At 40.2% G+C, this 16,949-nt stretch overlaps 4 protein-coding genes across 6 annotated transcripts; 2 read left to right on the top strand and 2 right to left on the bottom strand.

The window, feature by feature from the left end:
• The first annotated feature begins 819 nt into the window (after positions 1 to 819).
• Positions 820 to 6,313, top strand: dazap2 (DAZ associated protein 2). Its single transcript, XM_088368854.1, has 4 exons — positions 820 to 994; positions 1,695 to 1,813; positions 1,883 to 2,131; positions 2,256 to 6,313. Exons 1-4 carry the CDS (start codon positions 982 to 984, stop codon positions 2,382 to 2,384), a joined length of 510 nt encoding a protein of 169 aa, XP_088224980.1. The 5' UTR covers positions 820 to 981; the 3' UTR covers positions 2,385 to 6,313.
• smagp (small cell adhesion glycoprotein) lies at positions 5,960 to 8,543 on the bottom strand. The gene is made up of 4 exons (XM_088368855.1): positions 8,287 to 8,543; positions 7,253 to 7,300; positions 6,578 to 6,631; positions 5,960 to 6,486 (listed from the first exon to the last, which is right to left on the bottom strand). Exons 2-4 carry the CDS (start codon positions 7,290 to 7,292, stop codon positions 6,314 to 6,316), a joined length of 267 nt encoding a protein of 88 aa, XP_088224981.1. The 5' UTR covers positions 7,293 to 7,300; positions 8,287 to 8,543; the 3' UTR covers positions 5,960 to 6,313.
• Positions 8,544 to 9,062: 519 nt separating this feature from the next.
• bin2a (bridging integrator 2a) lies at positions 9,063 to 14,766 on the bottom strand. 3 transcript variants are annotated; one of them, XM_088369140.1, is made up of 13 exons: positions 14,568 to 14,766; positions 12,778 to 12,873; positions 12,622 to 12,702; positions 12,449 to 12,503; positions 12,265 to 12,359; positions 11,925 to 12,020; positions 11,614 to 11,721; positions 11,440 to 11,525; positions 11,296 to 11,371; positions 11,136 to 11,218; positions 10,287 to 10,872; positions 9,981 to 10,033; positions 9,063 to 9,899 (listed from the first exon to the last, which is right to left on the bottom strand). In XM_088369140.1, exons 2-12 carry the CDS (start codon positions 12,859 to 12,861, stop codon positions 9,998 to 10,000), a joined length of 1,386 nt encoding a protein of 461 aa, XP_088225266.1. In that variant the 5' UTR covers positions 12,862 to 12,873; positions 14,568 to 14,766; the 3' UTR covers positions 9,063 to 9,899; positions 9,981 to 9,997. The 3 variants fall into 3 exon arrangements, with proteins under 3 accessions (XP_088225266.1, XP_088225265.1, XP_088225264.1); XM_088369139.1 differs by lacking the exon at positions 14,568 to 14,766 and adding an exon at positions 13,931 to 13,977; XM_088369138.1 differs by lacking the exon at positions 14,568 to 14,766 and adding an exon at positions 13,210 to 13,901.
• On the top strand, positions 13,239 to 16,496 carry LOC148402438 (uncharacterized). The gene is made up of 5 exons (XM_088369143.1): positions 13,239 to 13,504; positions 14,777 to 14,882; positions 15,142 to 15,248; positions 15,918 to 16,090; positions 16,160 to 16,496. Exons 1-5 carry the CDS (start codon positions 13,348 to 13,350, stop codon positions 16,436 to 16,438), a joined length of 822 nt encoding a protein of 273 aa, XP_088225269.1. The 5' UTR covers positions 13,239 to 13,347; the 3' UTR covers positions 16,439 to 16,496.
• The last annotated feature ends 453 nt before the right edge of the window (positions 16,497 to 16,949 follow it).

Raw genomic sequence — 16,949 nt, 5'->3', positions numbered from 1 at the left:
AACAGCAGATGTGATGCAATAAAATACAGGCAATCAGTTAGATTCACATGGGGTTGTGGCTATTTTAGTTTTTCAGTATTAATCTTATGAGATGTGCAAAAAATAAAAAAACTGTATCGAACAGGACGTGTTTGCATCCCAGTAGGAAGGTCAAAGGTAAAACGCTCACCAGTTATTGAACATTGCGATAACCTTCAGGGAAATGAAACTGCAGTTGTTTATCTGTACAAATATCTCAAATTAAACTCAATTAAAACTGGATTTTTTTTCTTCCAAAGTTTTCTTTTTCTTTTGAAGTGAAAAAACACCTTCTCACTGCATTTTTGTTCAAACCCATTTTAAATTATGGTGACCGTTCATATTTGAGTGCTGCAGATCAATGCCTGAGAAAGACTGACTGTGTATCATTGTTTTCTGGGATTTATTATTAAAGGTAGTGTCTTGACACATCCTTGTGAATTGAATTCTCAAGTGGCATGGGATTATATGTTCACCAGGAGGTTGGGCCATTCTTGGACTACTGCCCCCTTTCTATTTGTAACTTATTCATACCGAGAGGTCTCAACTCAACTCATCTTTGTATAGTTAAAACAACCACTGCTGCATACAAATTGCTATAAATGGAGTAACAAAATAAATTATGCAAGACCAAAGACAGTGAAAACAGTAAATTAATAAAACAAATATACAAAAATATTTGAATCAATTATCAACCAATCAACCTGATCTCGCATTCACTCGTCACCTCCACCATTAACCAATAGAGGGCGCTCCAACTGAAAACTAAGCAGCCGCGCTCCACCGCCGAACGAGATCAGTTGACGTCACCGCTATCTACAACAACAAGAAGCAGAAAAACAAGGAAGTGGATTATTGCTATTCACCGCTGTAAACCTCTTCGTTTGAACGACTCTGTGACGAGATAAGCAGAGTCCCCAGTGATTGTCTGACATCCTCCACATTTCGAACCGGACTGTGACAATGAACAACAAAGGTATTTTACCCGCTCATATTTCTTAGTTTTTTCTCCCTGTCAGCGGCTTGCTATGCGTCGCCAAGGCTAAAGGTAGCAATGCTAGTTGTTTTGGACAACCGGGGGTGGTTACATGACAATACATGGCCGTCGGAATTTCTGTGGAACTCGTTGAGTGTCAGTGCTTTACAATGTCAGAGTAAAGGTTAAAACACGGTTTAGTTCAAACGAACAAATGCGGGATCAAATCATGCCGTATTGCTTAGTATTAGGCGAAATTGTGATATTGTAGTCGGGTTTGGACGAGCTGATTTTGGTTTCATTTTCCCAGAATAGCAAGTGAGTTGTCATCAGTGTGAGTTTTTGTGATATTAATGTTTGGCGGTTTCCTAATTGTTCTCATGATACAATAAATATACATTTAAAAACGCACATTTATAAAAAAATAAAATAAAAAAAAGGCCCCAACATACATTTAAATGATTACGTAAATACAGAGGTTACCGTAATCGTATTTCTCTGACATTAAATGGATAAGCATGTAATTGTTCAGTCTGATAGATAAGGTTAAGACTTTTTTGGTAATAAAATTAGAACTTTTCTCAACGGGGCCTTTTCAAAGGCCATGGACAATGACAAAAGCAAGCTCCATCATTTTTCCAACATTCTCATGTTTGATTTGCCCAGCATGTGTATGTTCAAGTTTGGTGTTGTGTTGCAGGGTCATATCCACAGCAGAGTGTGTACCCTCAGCAGAGCACTGCCCCCGTTTACCCCCCTGCTATGCAAATATCTCCTCAGGCGCCTCCTTATACGGACACGCCTCCCGCATACTCTGAGGTAACCATAGCGATGGCCGAGATGATCCCGATTGTGAACTTGTTAACCACTTCTTGTATCTCTCCACAGATCTACCACCCTAGGTATGTGCTTCCCCACCAGGTGACCGGCCAGGTGCCTCAGATGTCCTCCCCCTATGTGGGCACTCAGGTCTACATGCCCATGCAGCCGCAGATGCCCGTCGGAGCCATGGCCCAGAACGTCCCCCTGGCTTATTATCCTATGGGGGCCATGTACCCGCCTGGTTCCACGATGATGGTTGATGGTGGCTTCGACGCCGGCGCCCGCTTCACAGCTGGAAGCAGCGTTTCCATTCCGGTAAGTGTTCGTCCTCATCTTGTTGACGTGTTGTCTTTCATGGACCGATTCAAAGAAATACAGTAAAGAATATTCTATTGGAGACTCATGGGAGTGACTGATGGTCTAATCTACTGTGCCTCAGCCCCCACCCCCTGGGCACGCCCCAAATGCAGCTCAACTGGCGGCCATGCAGGGTGCCAACGTGGTCATGACGCAGCGCAAGAACAACTTCTTCTTGGGCGGCTCCAGCGGAGGTTACACCATCTGGTAACAGCAGATGCTCCCTCACGCCTAAATCCAATGCAGCGCCTCCCCCCTTCCCCAACATCACGTACCCCCCCCTCCCCTATCCTCCTTAGGCTGCTTAGCCACAATACTGATATCACCTAATGGAATGTAATGTTTTTGAGCCCTTGTGAAAGGTACAGTACTCCACTTATAACTTAGCCATTAAGTGACCAACAAGTATTTAATGTTGTAGAATCCATCCCATCATTTTCCATTGCGTCGAGCTTCAGTTTTAGTTTAGGTCATTCCAGGTTCACAAGAATGGTGGCCTGTGTTTTGACACTAGTGGTTAAGTAGGTAGCTAAACTTGATAGATTTCGCAAGGCTTACGCCATAAGATCAACTTAAAGCCAAAGTCAAGTCACACATTTTCTTTTCAATATTATCTTCTATCTCCTACCAGTTTAAACAAAGGTAAGCTGTGATGGTTGTTATCTGAGAGCCATAAGGCACTGATATAATTTTCAGTCGCAGTACAAGACAAAATGGCCGCTCCCCAGAGATTGATAAAAACAGAAAACAGGTGGATTTTCTGCTTAATTCATACTCTACAAACGCATTAATCAAAAGACCATGTGAAAGGGCATAAACCATATATTGTGATGAAAATCTTTGACTTGACTACACCTTTAGGAGATCAAAATGTGGCAACAACATCAAATACCAACCAATCAAGACAACTCCAGCTTGGTTTGAAAAAAATAACATTTGAAAGCCGTGTGTCTGATAAAGTCTTCACAAGAGGTGTTCAACTGGTCTTCCACTTTTTTTTTTTTCTCAAAGGCCATTTTAACAGATATCAGACCAAATTATTTTTTGGAAACATCAGCATCACAAGAAACTGAAGGGTAAAGTCAAATTGGTGATCAACAGCATTTCAGACACATTTCTGCCTCTCAGCAGCACAAATCTGCTGTAAAGATGCTAAACTGCTGCTTGTTTATTAGAATCGAGTGCAGGTTAAATCCACTTTTAAATTATTTTTGACCAACCAGTTGAAACTGACTGCTCTAGAGACTAAAATATCATACTTGAAGCAGCTTCTACAGAAAAGACAGTAGGCAATGTCACATTCGTGTAGTGTTTAATAGTTGAGCTGCTTAATGGTGAAAGTGAAATGCAATTACAAAGTTGAACGCAAAAAAATCCCCACTTGTCTTTTTTCTTTCTTTTTTTTTAGTGTAGTAAACTAATGTTCCTATAAATACCAGTATGACTATCACAAGAAATTCTCAAGAAAAAAAAATGCATTGAAGTAGATAAAACTTAAGCAATGTGAATTAAAAAAGAAAAAGCAAGTTGCATTTAAAGAGCTTAAAAAGAAAGAAATACTAAAATGCACTTGCCAAAAAGTGGTTTACTGTACCTTGTTGGGCGACGTGTAGATTTAACATAGTCAAGTGCCAAAGAGCACTGGGGATCGAGCCCCATTTCAAGAAACAAAACGTTCAAAGGAAAATGGAAAGAGATTCAAGTGAGTTGACTGCGACAGGCTGGTTGGTGTAACTTTTGTAGTTTATTTTCTTTCTGTTTTGATGTCGGATACCCAGAGTTTATACAAAATGTCTGAAATGTGCTTATTTGTGCAAGCTAATTCATTTAGTACTCGTTTACTTTTTCTTCTGGTTTTCAATTTGGCACATTTGAAAAGGTTTCTGTTGGTGAACCTTATTCATTTGTTTAAAAAGAACAACACTAAGTCAGTTGTACCAAAGAAAATGATTTATTATATCAACTAATCAGTTAATGTGGGATTTTTCATAATTGTTCAAAGTTGTGCATTTCATCATTTTTAATTTGCACATGATTACTAATTAAAAAAAAAAAAGAGGATGCACTGCTAAACAAATGACAAATTCCAGACAACGGGTGGTTGGTTATTTTTTAGTCATAGTTTTGTGTGTGTGTGTATATATTTAGAAAACTGTGAAATATTGTGCTAAGAGGCTTTACTGCTGTCTGCGTTAATAATGCGCCTTTTTAATAACATCCAATCAGAAAACAACTAGCGGCATTTGTGTTTGCTGACTAGTTGATATTTTACTTAATTAATGGGTAATTTTTTTATTTTAAATGAGCCTATGGGCCAGGTAAATATGTATCCTTAGAAATATGAGGTGAAATTGAGGGGAAAAATATTGGGGATCGTTCACAAACTGGGATTAACCAATCACCACGCTGTATCCGTGTTTGTGTCAAAGGATGTTTTAGATTATTAGACGATGAAACCCGTCAGGATGTTGGAAATTTGACCACATTTCCACCTACTAATCAAGATCCTAGAAGGTCAGATGAGTCAATTTAAAAAAAAATTAAAAAGCCCACCAATTTCCCTGACATCCGGGAGTAGATAATTGCCGGTTTCCAGCACTCGTTTCTCACAAGATTTGAAGAAAAATGCACTTCTGAGACTCTTTTGTTTTAGTCTGTATGCTGAATTTTGCATTGTTACGACACTATCTGAACAGGAAGTTGCTCTTTGTAGATGTTGTCCACTGGGTGTCCGACTAACCGTGTTCAGGTTTTGGCTGCTGTAGCCAGAGGATGGGGGAAAAAAGCTCGCCCGCTACCTTTATCAAACATGCGGTTGCCGTGGAAAGGGGTCATTCGAACTAACGTTCTCATGCTCAAGAGGGCCCACAGCTTCCAAAACTTGAACTGTCCTCTTTAGTTCAGTGTTTTTTCTTCTTTTTGTAACGGTGGTGCCAGCAATATGAAGTACTTCCTGTACGAGTGCAGCTGTAATGCCAACCGCAGCCCGACAGACTTCTTCTCTGTTAAAGGATCAAGGACATTCCTGGTTCAGGGATTCTCTTTCCGATGTTTTGTAAAAAATAAATAAAAAGAAAAAAGACGCCGCGCTAAAGCGATGACGGACTTATTATGCACATTTTCTGTCTTGAGATGGCTAAAGGAGACGAGCGTCAACGACTTAGGTGCACTTAACTTTTTTATACTAAACTTAAAATTTAAGTGTAAGTTTAGAATAAAGGTTATTTTGGACATTTGAGAAGTTGTTTAAATTTATTCACATATGTAATGTATTCAAAATGGGGCACACTGCTAAATAAAGGACATTTGTTTTTTTGTAACGTGATGAGAGAAATCATGTCATTTTTTTCATTTGAGTTCCATTTAGTGAAAATGAATGTGGGCACAGGAAGTTGTTTTTTTTTTTTTAAACCTATCTGTGCATCCACTGTGTTGGCAACCACTACGTAATTATGTTTGATACTCTAAGTAAATGTCTTGTTTACATTTAGTTGCTCTGGTTCCAATAAGATCAGCTCAAACAAAAAACACTGTACATGCTTGTAGGCTCATTCAGTGTGATCGCATGGGGGGGATCCTGTAAAAGAACTTAGATCTGTTCAGAGGACATTTTGTCAAATAACCTGAATGATTGAGTGGAGCTTATTGTTTGCTTATTATTATTATTATAAAAAAGAGAAAATGGTTAGTTTTCAAACCTTAAAAATAACACTAAGGGTTTTCCTGATCCCCCCACATAAAATAACACTTGAAAGGTTTTCCAATTCTGCCAAGAAAATGACAAAATTTTTCAAAAACATCTATTTTTATTGCCTTCCATATTTATGTCAAACATGGAGGTCAAATTGAAGTGAGTCAGTAACCATACAAAACATTTTTTTTTTAAAAATTGTAACATCTAAAACAGGACAGAGTCTTTCTCTACCCCAAGAGGCACGTTTGATAAATATTGCAGCACACTTACATAATAGAGATCACGCTTTAACATCCTTCCACCCATTACAAGTCCCAAAGTACAAAACCACTCAAAATAATTTTCTTTGGTTTCACACACCCACAAAATTTTCTTCAGATAGGCTTACTTCAGGTGTTTTTTTTCTGAGCCTCATTTCCTCCCACTCCTCAGTGAAGTTCAGTCTCTCAAATAAAATATTCCTTCTTTTCGCTGGCAGCCTGGTTAGCAGGATCCTCGTCGGGGTCCTCGCCGGGGGCCTGCTCTCCTGTGGTCCTGTAGTCCCCCTTGTTGTGGCACATGTAGTGATACACCAGGACGGCCAGCAGGACCAGCGTCAGCACGATGAGTGTCGATACCACTGGGGGTCGGGGGCGCACAAGAGGGATTCACACACGCGGGCCAGCCCATGGCTACCACTCAAGTAATCACAGTAATGAGAAGATATTTACCTGCAATGACTGTGGTGTTTGGTTTTAAGTGGTCTGTAGATGTCACTGCTGTAACTACGATGAAACAAGACCATGAGCTCAGTGGAGGCTGGCAGTGTCGTCACTGACTGTTGTTCTTGTCATAGTTCTCACAATGTTTGATTAACTGCTCTTGACACCCTTGGTCAACCTGTTTGATGGATCCATCGGCTATGTCCAATGCTTGTGCAATAGCTCTGATATCAATAAATACCATGAAATAAAAGCTGGGATTCTGAAGTATGAGGAAGTGACCTCACTGTTTCAATACCTTCAGAGGGGTGAGTTGGTGGAAAAGGATTTGCTTGTCATTGTGTTCAGTTGAAAAATACAAAATCTCTCTTGCCAATAGAGAAACTCAGTCACGAAATCAGCCAAGGCTATTTTTTTTTTCTTTTCTTAAATTTCAGTCTTGTTGTCTGGGCTTCAATTAAGGTTTGCGCTTCAAAACATCTTCCAATAAGAACGCCATCTTTGTTGTTAATGACAGTTCAGGATCACCGATCAGATCTGTCGCCAGCTCTATTTTGATTGTGACTATTATATATGATGATTCCATACGTGCATTTCAAATTTGAGGAGCTTCAATCATGTGGCTTGACAATAGCAATGAGGCAACCCAAAAACAAAGAGGCAGCATATGTAAAGGAGTCTTACTGTTTTCTGTTGTGTTGGTGAAAGGGGGGAGCGTCGCCATGTTGAAAGCTGAAAGACCAAATTAAAAGTTGCTTGTTTCATAAATAACAATGAGGGTTCCAACAATGCACATTTCATCTGCATTTTACAGAAATTCCCCCAAACGTCAATTTTCTACACTGCAGAACCCTGACAGGTTATCTTTCTTGGTAGCCATCTACTAAAAATAGAAAAAAAATTGATTTCAGTTTATGCTAAAATGTTGTGCTCACTGCTTCAAACTTTTTTTTTTCCAAACTATCTGTTCATTTGGCCATTTAACCAATGGACTGGACAAAACAAACATTTTAATTTCCACAATTTATTCAAAACAGGATATACAATTTCAAATTGACAGAGAAGAAAACGCACAACCGATTCAATTACTCTTTGGGTTCATGTGAGGAAATGAGCAAAAATGTTGATCACTGTTTAACAAAGTAACAGTTTTTCCAAATAGTTTTTAAATTCAACAAAAAGGTAACACTGGTCAACTTGTAGTTGTTGTTTTTTAATCGAAGATGAGAGTTAAATTTCCTTGGTTACTTTTTGTGTGGACTAATTCCGAACCTGCCCTTGTTTTTCTCGTGCACAACAGGTTTGGATGGAACAATTTTTTAGTTTTCTTTTTTTTTTCGCCATGTTAATTCATATTCTGATGGTGAAAACAATGTACGCTATTTGGGAATTGTTGACCCGAGTCTAACGTTCAAGCTTAAGTCACTTTTTGTCAAATGTGTTCAGACAAAACCAACGTTGGTAGCCAAATAAACATACCAGGGAACGTCAACATCGCCGTTTCCGTTTGTTAGAGCCATTCCCCAAATTAGGCGGACTTTCGTTGTTATTCATTAAATGTGAAGTCAAAGACATTAAATTACCTTCGAATTCATTTAGCAGTTAGCTAAAAAGACACATAAGTGACTTAAACAAAAAAAAAAAGCAAACAATTCAGGAGCAAACTAAGATCAGCTCAATATTTAGCATTCAGCACGGCTGCACGTCTCCGATCTTACCTGGGCGCGTGCCACCAACAAACAAGCAAGTAGCCGTCCGTTTGCCGGAGTTTGCACACTTAGAGAGTGGAGAAAAATGTGACTCACTCCTGGCAAAACTATCTAAAGTCTCGTCTAGCGTCAAGAACAGCTAAGCCGACTGAAAGAGCCGTCTTGCTATTATTTCGGCGTTGTCCAACTCGTTTTCAAAGCGCTCGTGACTTTCACAATGAGCGCACCGTGCACGAGCATTTTCAGCCCCTCCCTCTTCAATGTACAAAGATCGTTCATAAAGATGTTGCACTGCTACCAAGTCAAAACGTGGGGCCCACAACTATCCGTATGAGCGCTTACAAGCCCCACCCATCGTTGACGTCCAAAGATCGCGTGTCACAAAGATCACCACTCCTGAGCTTCGATGCGGAGTGGACTATTTTGAGTCATCGATCATCTACATTTTCTTGTTCGCGGCGCAGCACTAATGTCGTGATTACTATAATTATATTACTATACTGTAACTTCTAGGAAATAAAATAGTATACAACAAATTAAATTCACATTTTTTAGTCGGCTATTTCGATAACACAAGGAATATAATTTGTGTCACACTAGAATTACTGCAAACAAGCCACTATAACAACATACACATTTAAAAAGTCACTCTGGACTTTTAAATCAACTCTTTTAGAAGTTGATAGCATGAGGAAATACAATTTTCCGCCTTATTTTTACTGAACTTCATCCGAAGCATAGTTGCAAATTAAAAATGAGAGAAAAAATAGAATGAAGACACCACATTACAGGAGGATAATCTTTTAATCTTTTACTTGAGGCAGAAAGAATCATCAAACACAACCACGAGGCTAACGCTTCTAATAAACTTTATTTTGAGAAGTGGGTTGATTTTTGCCACGAAAACTTCTATGAATCTAGCCAAGTAGTGCACAATTGCACACAATTCATTTAAAAAAAATAGCGGGATATATAGTGCTTGTCGTCATGAGGACCAGGGGTGACCTGGAGATAACTGGGCAACAAGAGGGGTACAACCTTGTCTGGTCGCCAGCTAAACGCAGGCCCACAGAAACAACTATTCACGATTTCGAGTCTTCAATGCATGTTTTGGGGATATGGGAGGAAGCTGGAGGAACTGGAAAAAGTCTACACAAACACAAAGAGAATTTGCAAACTCACACAGGATGGGCGGTGAAGAAATTTGAACTCATGACCTCTCAACTGTGAGGCAGATATGCTAAGCACTCACTGATACCATGTTGCCCTAGCACAGTCCATTTCGACTCAGTTCTTGCTTCATTTCAATTTTACATGATTATTGTGTCCATCCATATATGAAGATCGGCAGATGTGCATTTCACAAGATTTAACAAATTAGCAAACTACTTATTGCCTTCGTTTAATACTCGCTTGGAATTGTGAATTAACATCTATCTTAAAAACTGACAAAAACAAGCACTAAAATATTACATTTTTACGATTGTGTCCGTGCCGTGTGTCTAAAAAAAACCAGACAAAACTATAAAAAGATGCTGAGAATGCGGGAGGGTGTTTGACAACAGATGTAGTCTTGTTGCTCCTTCCTCTGCAGCTGTTGGCTTCCATCGTATCACCCTCAGCTGTTCATAACCACATTTAACATGAAAGTCAAGCAGACAAAATGGGTAAAAGCCAGCCTGTTTACTGTGACAAGCACAAACCTTGAGGCATGGACTTGTTAGACATCTGTATTCTTGGAGCCTGCAGAAGCCACCTAAAAGGACAACAGTGGTATTTTTTAGAAGAAATAAAATACTAACAAGGAATTATCAGGGAATCTTAAACACTCGTGTGTGTCGGCATGATCTGATATGGTAAGGATTGGCAACTGGTGAACCAGTTGACAATTTTGCGTGGCCCCTTCTACAGGGACTTTATATGTATGTGAATTTGCTGTCCAAGGGAACAACTTCTAATTTTGGACACGTTTTGTATGGACTGTGAGGTGTGTAAAGCAAACGTTAAACCTTGTTCAGCTCCTCAGTGTTCAATCCTGGAACTTCTCCATTCTCCAGTCCGTTGGACTTCGGAGTATTGTGGCCGTCGCCTGAGTTGTTGATATGCAGCGAATCGCAGTCTCCTGCTGTCAGCTGGAGCTCTAAACTCTCAGAGTCGCACGAGTTGTTCAGCTCACTGCTGCTCTCGCTCGGTGGAGCATCTTCTTGCTTCTCTTCTGTTTGTGCGGGACTCTTTGCTTCAGATTCTTCTACCTGCAAACTCTTCTCCTTCTCCTCTTCCTCCTCTTCCCGATTGGTGTTTTCTTTTTCTGACTCAGGCTTGTCCGCAGCATCCACAGGATCCTCTTGGATGCAAAGATCATGGATTTCAATGTGGCTTGACCCACTTGACTCAGTGGTCATCTTCGGTGGAGGCGACAGCAATGAGGCTGCGACAGCGCTGTTCTCTCTGGACAGACTACTATGGCGAGGTTTTTCTGGGGACCTGAAACTAAATCTCTGGCCACTTTTTGGACTGTAGTTCCGGTGGAACTCCGAGAAACTGGACTTCCAAGCTCTAGGGGACATCAGGGTTCGCCTCCTCAAGGAACCATACCTTCAACAATGAAAAAAATAATCACTCAAAATGCAGCCATGGAAAATGCTAACTGATTTTGGGGCCAGGCAGTGCATTTTAAATCTCACACAGCAGTGACTTAATTTGACCATTTAGTGGTTAGCACATCTGACTTCCATGCAAACAGTCTGGAAACAGTTGCTAGTCTGTGACAGTGTGAATATGAGTATGAATGGCTCTCTGCCTCGATAGTTATTTGACGTGCAATTGTAAATGACACCAAAGAGGTCAAAGCAACTAACTTTTGCATTCCCTGGATGGCAAACACTTTGTCTGGATGTTGGGCCTGCAGTTCCTTCACCACATGGTGCAGATCCATGTTGAGCTATGAGAGAGGACGTTTGGTTTGAAAATGAATATTTTCTTGTTTTGTTGCCACTTGTTGATGCTAATACAGCATACCGTTCTCATTTCCTTGTAGAAGATGTCTCGTAAACTTGATATTGCAGAGAAGACGGCCACGTAGCATCCGATGCGGCTAAGATGCAAAAAGTAATGAGCATGATGGTATGGGAAGATGACTATGAGTATAAATTTTAAAAGCACCTTTCGTGCAGCACAGGTAGCTCCGATTTCAGCTCATTATTGATTCCTTCATAAACAAATTTAGCACCATTCATCACTTCTTCCGCCTGCAAAAAAGGGTCAAACGTTTATTTGATTTTTTTTCCTGAAAGAAATTGGGTCAATTTACATTAAGTGTTTAGTATTGAAGAGAACCTTGCTGATCTTGACGTCATCTCGCTTCTTAGCCATTTTCAGGGCCTCCAGGTGGTGACGGGCTGAGTCGTAGTCCACCAGTTTCCTCCCCCTCTTGGACACTTTCTCCTAAATAGTAACATTCAAATATCCATGTAGTAGCCACTTTATTAGGTACATTCTCACAATCTATTATGTAATAAAAAAATTGATCACAAATAGAAATATGACAATGATAATCAAACGTGATTATCAGATTATACAGTTCTTATATGGGTGCTCCTTAGATTTGTGTTGTTGATGTGGAGTTTCGTGTGTCTGTGTTAACCTACCTTGACATCTGGGAACTGACCCACATAAGACTCCATGGTCCGGACAGCTTGGTCCAACAGCTTCACCTCGTGGTCATTCCAGAGGAGGTCCTCCCCCTAAAAAGAAATGTACAATATGTAACATCTGATACAGCAAGTAAAGCAGGCTGGGAATTGTAAAATTTTGAGGAGAAAAACATCAGCTCTATTTCCTCTGACTAGGCTCAACTCCGGAGAGAATCAGTCATTTACATATTAGGGATGATTTATTAAAAAACAAAACAAAAAAAACCCACTAGAACTTAATGCACGTTAACGCAACAGTTCTTGTATGAACAATTAGGCTAGTGTCAGGCATGACCTCCACCACAGCTCCAATATCTTCTTGTCCCACCCAGTCGCTTTCGTAAAAATCGAACAAAGACTGCGAAAGACGTCTTGAGGCTTCTCGCATGTCTGGAGGGAGCAGAAGTGGTAATGTGAGATTAAAAAAAAAAAAAAAGACATTATCATCATGCTTCAGTAAAACACAAAAAGGGAGGCACCTCTGACTACTTCAATGTAATTCCTCAGGTCTTTGTATATTCTGTTGCCATCAATCTGCCAGCAGATAGGTAAACACATAAGTCAAGTATTGTGTCATCCCTCATTTGTTTGTCATCCAAAATAAATTCGTTAGGTCACTGAATCAGTTTTTCTCCATACTATATATATTTACCTGTTGGTCACAGAAAAGTTGGACATAGTGTTCAAATTCATCATCTCTGGTCACTTCTGACTTCCCAAGCTTCTGCAGCACCTGCAAGAAAAACAAATCAAAATAAACAACAGGCAATGATTGTCATTTTTAAATGTTGCCTTTTGAAATGTGTACCTTTTCTTTGCTTCTGCTCAGCTGTCTTTGGACTTTTTTGGTAAAGTCTCCACTGCTGCCTTTAGGACTTGTGTGATCCGCCATTGTTTGACTTGTCTGAGTATGATATAATAATCATTATTTTTGATTGAAAATATATACAGTATTGGAAATGTATCAGCGTTTTGTAGGCTATTCCAATGCATTTCAATGAGTGTCAATTGCATGCATTACACAAAAGAAAACCAATTCATTTTAAATTAGTTGCGATCATGTTAATATTTTAATTACTATTAATTAATTAATTAAACACAGACAGTGCTATAATTTGGAGGCCAAACAGGCCTCAAGTGAGTGACCAGAAAAAATACAGCTTGATACCTCAAATCATTTTTGGGTAAAAGAAACTGTGCTTGACCCAGTATATTTCAATTAAAAAAAAAAAAATGTTACCTGTTGACTACGTTTCCCACAACCCCTTGCGACGAACACTGTTTCATCAACAACAAACATGGCCGCTCTGAACTATGACCAGTAAATTGTTGTGGGTTTTTTTTGCTCCCTCGCTAACCACGAAAGAGGAGTGGCCCCATGACAAAGTCTCCAGCTCCACAGTTGCTGGCCGACTTGAGTGACTTTATCATGGGGAGCACAGTGGCCAAATGTGCCGTCACCGACTTGGGCATCCAGTGGGCTGGTTGGGCGCTGGCGGCGGCGTTTAAAACCGAAAAGTTCTACGACTTGGCAGGTACAAACGACAGCAAAACTTTTTCATCCTTGCGCAAACGTGAAATATAAACTGAGGCCGTGTTTGTTATTTAAACGGGCCTTTTAATGCGTCGCTTAATTTGTGTTCCGTAACAATGCTAATGGAGTCTGCGTGTTAATCGTATTAGAAATGCTGTTGTGAAACAGCCCTCTCAATGGTTTACATTCATGATGGGATAGAAAACATGGATGGAAGAACCATTAGCAGCATTTTGTCAGTTCAATCACAACAATTATTAGTGATAACTTGATTAATAATTATTAATGATAAAGTAATGTGTAATAATACAGTGGGTAAATTATATAAAATATTTCCGATTCCTTTTTCCCATTCACATAATGTCATTAGCATTTAAAGGCAGGAATGAAAGACGGAAAATGAGAGCCGAAAAAAAATCGTTTTAACCTGTCTATCCGTTCTGCTTGCTCGAAACAGGCAGCGTAAAAAAATGACAGGGTGACCCCGTTTTACGACGTTTCAAAGTTACAAACGACGCGTAATAAACGAGTATGAGTGTCATCACGCGGCACGATATTATATTTTCAGTTAGCACCGAACTTACAGTTTTCACCGGATTGAGAGAATAAAAAAAGATTATAGTACTGAGATTCTGACATGACTACCGCGTACTTTCGTAGTGTGGGTAGGAGAGAGACCGATGACATGTTCATACTTCGAGATACGTCGCCGCGTTGAACTGCTTCCCAGGTTGACTTTCAATTGGAAAATAACATTTGAAAATGTGTCAGAAATGTTCGTAGACAAGAGTTTTTACACTGAACATAATGGGTAAGGAAGTTTCCCCAAAGAAGAGATCAGTGAAATTTTGTGGTTATGGTGCAATTCAGATATGTACGATATCTGAAAGGCACTTTGAACATGTACTGTACAGTAAGCATGTCATATATGATCCATCTATATTTTCAGAGGCTATTATTTGAACAATACATTTTCTTCATTGCTGTGAACATCCTCAAAATGAGTTGTGACAGTTGAGAAGCACTGCTTTAGTCCATCGTTACGAGTTAATCTCTTGTCTTACCTTTCAATACGGCCGTTGGATTTCACCTTGACACTTGAGTGTCACCCGGTCCCGTCACTTGTGGCCACGCCACTGTGCTTCGAGGCGGCGTCACCCTTGAACCTTGGAACCAATTACCGGACGTTTCCTGCGTAAAAGATTGATGGAAACACGCCTTACTCTGCAGCGAGCCAGCCGATGTGTGATTCTTTGGTCGGGTTTTTTTCCAGGCTCTGGTACATTTATACTGCTTGCCCACCTGAGCCGTCTGTGGGGAGGGGCCACCCATCTTCGGCAGAATGTTCAGACTGGGCTGGTGACGGCGTGGGGGCTCAGGTACGTTCCCTTGGCATAGGCCACTTTTCACCTGGGGGCCATTATGAAATTAAGACAATGTTATGATGCAACAGTCATCCATTTTATTCCTCGGAAGGCGGCAGTTTGGTTTTGATCTCAGACACCTCACTCTTACTCTCAACACAAGGAGAATGAAGTTCCAGCTGGGCCGCTGAGGTCAACAGAGAAACCCTAAAGTCGGGTTAATGAATAATACCTGGGTTAATGCGACTGGTGGTTAACAGCACTTTTCCCGCAGGCTGGGTACATTCCTCTTTATGCGGATCTTGAAGGACGGCCAGGATCGAAGGTTTAACAATGTCCGAGACAGTCCAGGGACTTTCTTTGTTTACTGGACTATTCAAGGTACTTAGTACTGCTTGGGTGGTCTCCTTTAAAATGTTTTTATTACACACATGGCCTCATGAATTACATGCATATATACTTATCTAAAATGGGTTGAAGGGGATTTCTGTTTACAGACGTGAAGGCTGCAATCTTGTTGGCGTGCAATGCATTGTGGGCTCATGAGATTCAAGGGTTAACATGCATGTAAACACAGGAATTGCTGCATGGTTATAAAGGGTGCTCAAACTGCAAACATTCATCTATATCACCCGGAACTGGAGTTCAGGGCAACATCGCCACAGAAGTCCTCAAACGTTGAAACATAAGCACTCGAAATTGGTCAAAATTAATTAAAACAATGGCCAAAGTCTTTAAACGCTACATATAATAACACAATAAGCACACAAAAAAAAACAATGGCGTAAATACTCTAAAATTTAAAATGGACTAACATTTTAAAGAAATTCATTTAACTTTGACTAGTGGTGTCACCCACTCATGCTACAACATCCATTTCACCACTTCCAATTAAAAAAAGTTCTGCCAATTTACATCTGCCGCTGTGCACTTGCATACGTTGCGGATTGTTTTTTTTCCTGCTGCTCTTTTCGACACCCTCCTCAGACAGCCCATTACTGTAAGGACACAGTTTAAAAAAATAAATAAAATAAACTCTTTTTTTGTCAGCTGTGTGGGTGTTTGCAACTCTGTTGCCCACGCTCATGCTCAACAGTGAAAAACGCAACACTCCTTTGGGAATGAGAGACTACGTCGGCTGGACCCTGTGGGGCATCGGCTTTGCCACAGAGACCATCGCCGACCGGCAGAAATGGATCTTCAAAGGCGACCCGGATAACGTTGTTAGTAAACCTGTTAATTACAGACATCCAAGTCTGCATTCACTAACATGTAGTGTTTTCTGCCCTCAGGGGAAGTTCATCCAGAGTGGGCTGTGGGCTTACAGCAGACACCCCAATTATTTTGGAGAGATACTTCAGTGGTCAGGTCTGTGGCTCTCAGCTTCATCGGTGATGCAAGGGTATCAGTACCTGAGCGTAGCATCGCCTCTTTTTGTTTGGTTCCTGCTGCGCCATGTCAGTGGCATTCCCATACTGGAAAAGCAGGCCTTAAACAAGTGGGGGTCGGACCCCAACTTCCAGAACTACCTCAAGAACACTCCTCTGCTGTGGCCATGGCCAAAGTTTTGATATTTTCATGTATGAGAATATACAATCAATTTAGTAAAACACATCCTTTCTGCAATAATGTTTGTTTGACATTTTGTAACAGGATTCATGCCATTATTTGACAGAAATTGCTTGATCAAGCTTTTGAAAATCTGTAGAATAATGTTACTCGAATATTCTTTTTTCCATTTCAGTGTGGGCCCAATAGTTTATAAAAGACTAATTCTGTTATGTTCTTAGTGTGAGAATTTAGGCAACATCAAAACCAGTTGCATTTTTATTCTTATCACTCAAATTGCAATAATTCTAAATATGCAATAAATAGGCCTGGCACCACAGTAACAAAACCAATTCAAGATTTACACCACCGCCAGACTTGTACCGTGGCTTCAATTCAATTCTGACAAACTGCAATTGGATCCCAAAAGACAAAATCTTATTTTCGATCATCTTCTATAACTCTGCTACAGCTACAATACTCAAATTATTATTTCTAACATCAACTGATCTGGTTAGTCATGTTGGACTGGTA

Source organism: Syngnathus floridae, chromosome 2 (genome assembly GCF_059516105.1).
Source record: "Syngnathus floridae isolate MCC-2025c chromosome 2, RoL_Sflo_1.0, whole genome shotgun sequence".
Taxonomy (NCBI): Eukaryota; Metazoa; Chordata; class Actinopteri; order Syngnathiformes; family Syngnathidae; genus Syngnathus; species Syngnathus floridae.
This window is presented reverse-complemented; position numbering and strand designations above follow the sequence as displayed.

Bases quoted from the DNA above. Each gene is read 5' to 3' on its own strand.
- dazap2 (XM_088368854.1), top strand. The intron at 1,814-1,882 runs GTAACCATAGCG...ATCTCTCCACAG, and splicing joins CGCCTCCCGCATACTCTGAG to ATCTACCACCCTAGGTATGT. The intron at 2,132-2,255 runs GTAAGTGTTCGT...ACTGTGCCTCAG, and splicing joins GAAGCAGCGTTTCCATTCCG to CCCCCACCCCCTGGGCACGC.
- smagp (XM_088368855.1), bottom strand. From the start codon at position 7,292: ATGGCGACGCTCCCCCCTTTCACCAACACAACAGAAAACA. The intron at 6,632-7,252 runs GTAAGACTCCTT...GTTTCATCGTAG, and splicing joins CACCAACACAACAGAAAACA to TTACAGCAGTGACATCTACA. The intron at 6,487-6,577 runs GTAAATATCTTC...CCCGACCCCCAG, and splicing joins AAACACCACAGTCATTGCAG to TGGTATCGACACTCATCGTG.
- bin2a (XM_088369138.1), bottom strand. From the start codon at position 13,269: ATGTTTGTTGTTGATGAAACAGTGTTCGTCGCAAGGGGTTGTGGGAAA. The intron at 12,874-13,209 runs GTAACATTTTTT...TATCATACTCAG, and splicing joins GTGGGAAACGTAGTCAACAG to ACAAGTCAAACAATGGCGGA. The intron at 12,021-12,264 runs GTCATGCCTGAC...ATTTCTTTTTAG, and splicing joins ATATTGGAGCTGTGGTGGAG to GGGGAGGACCTCCTCTGGAA.
- LOC148402438 (XM_088369143.1), top strand. From the start codon at position 13,348: ATGACAAAGTCTCCAGCTCCACAGTTGCTGGCCGACTTGAGTGACTTT. The intron at 13,505-14,776 runs GTACAAACGACA...GTTTTTTTCCAG, and splicing joins AAAGTTCTACGACTTGGCAG to GCTCTGGTACATTTATACTG. The intron at 15,249-15,917 runs GTACTTAGTACT...TTTTTTTGTCAG, and splicing joins TGTTTACTGGACTATTCAAG to CTGTGTGGGTGTTTGCAACT.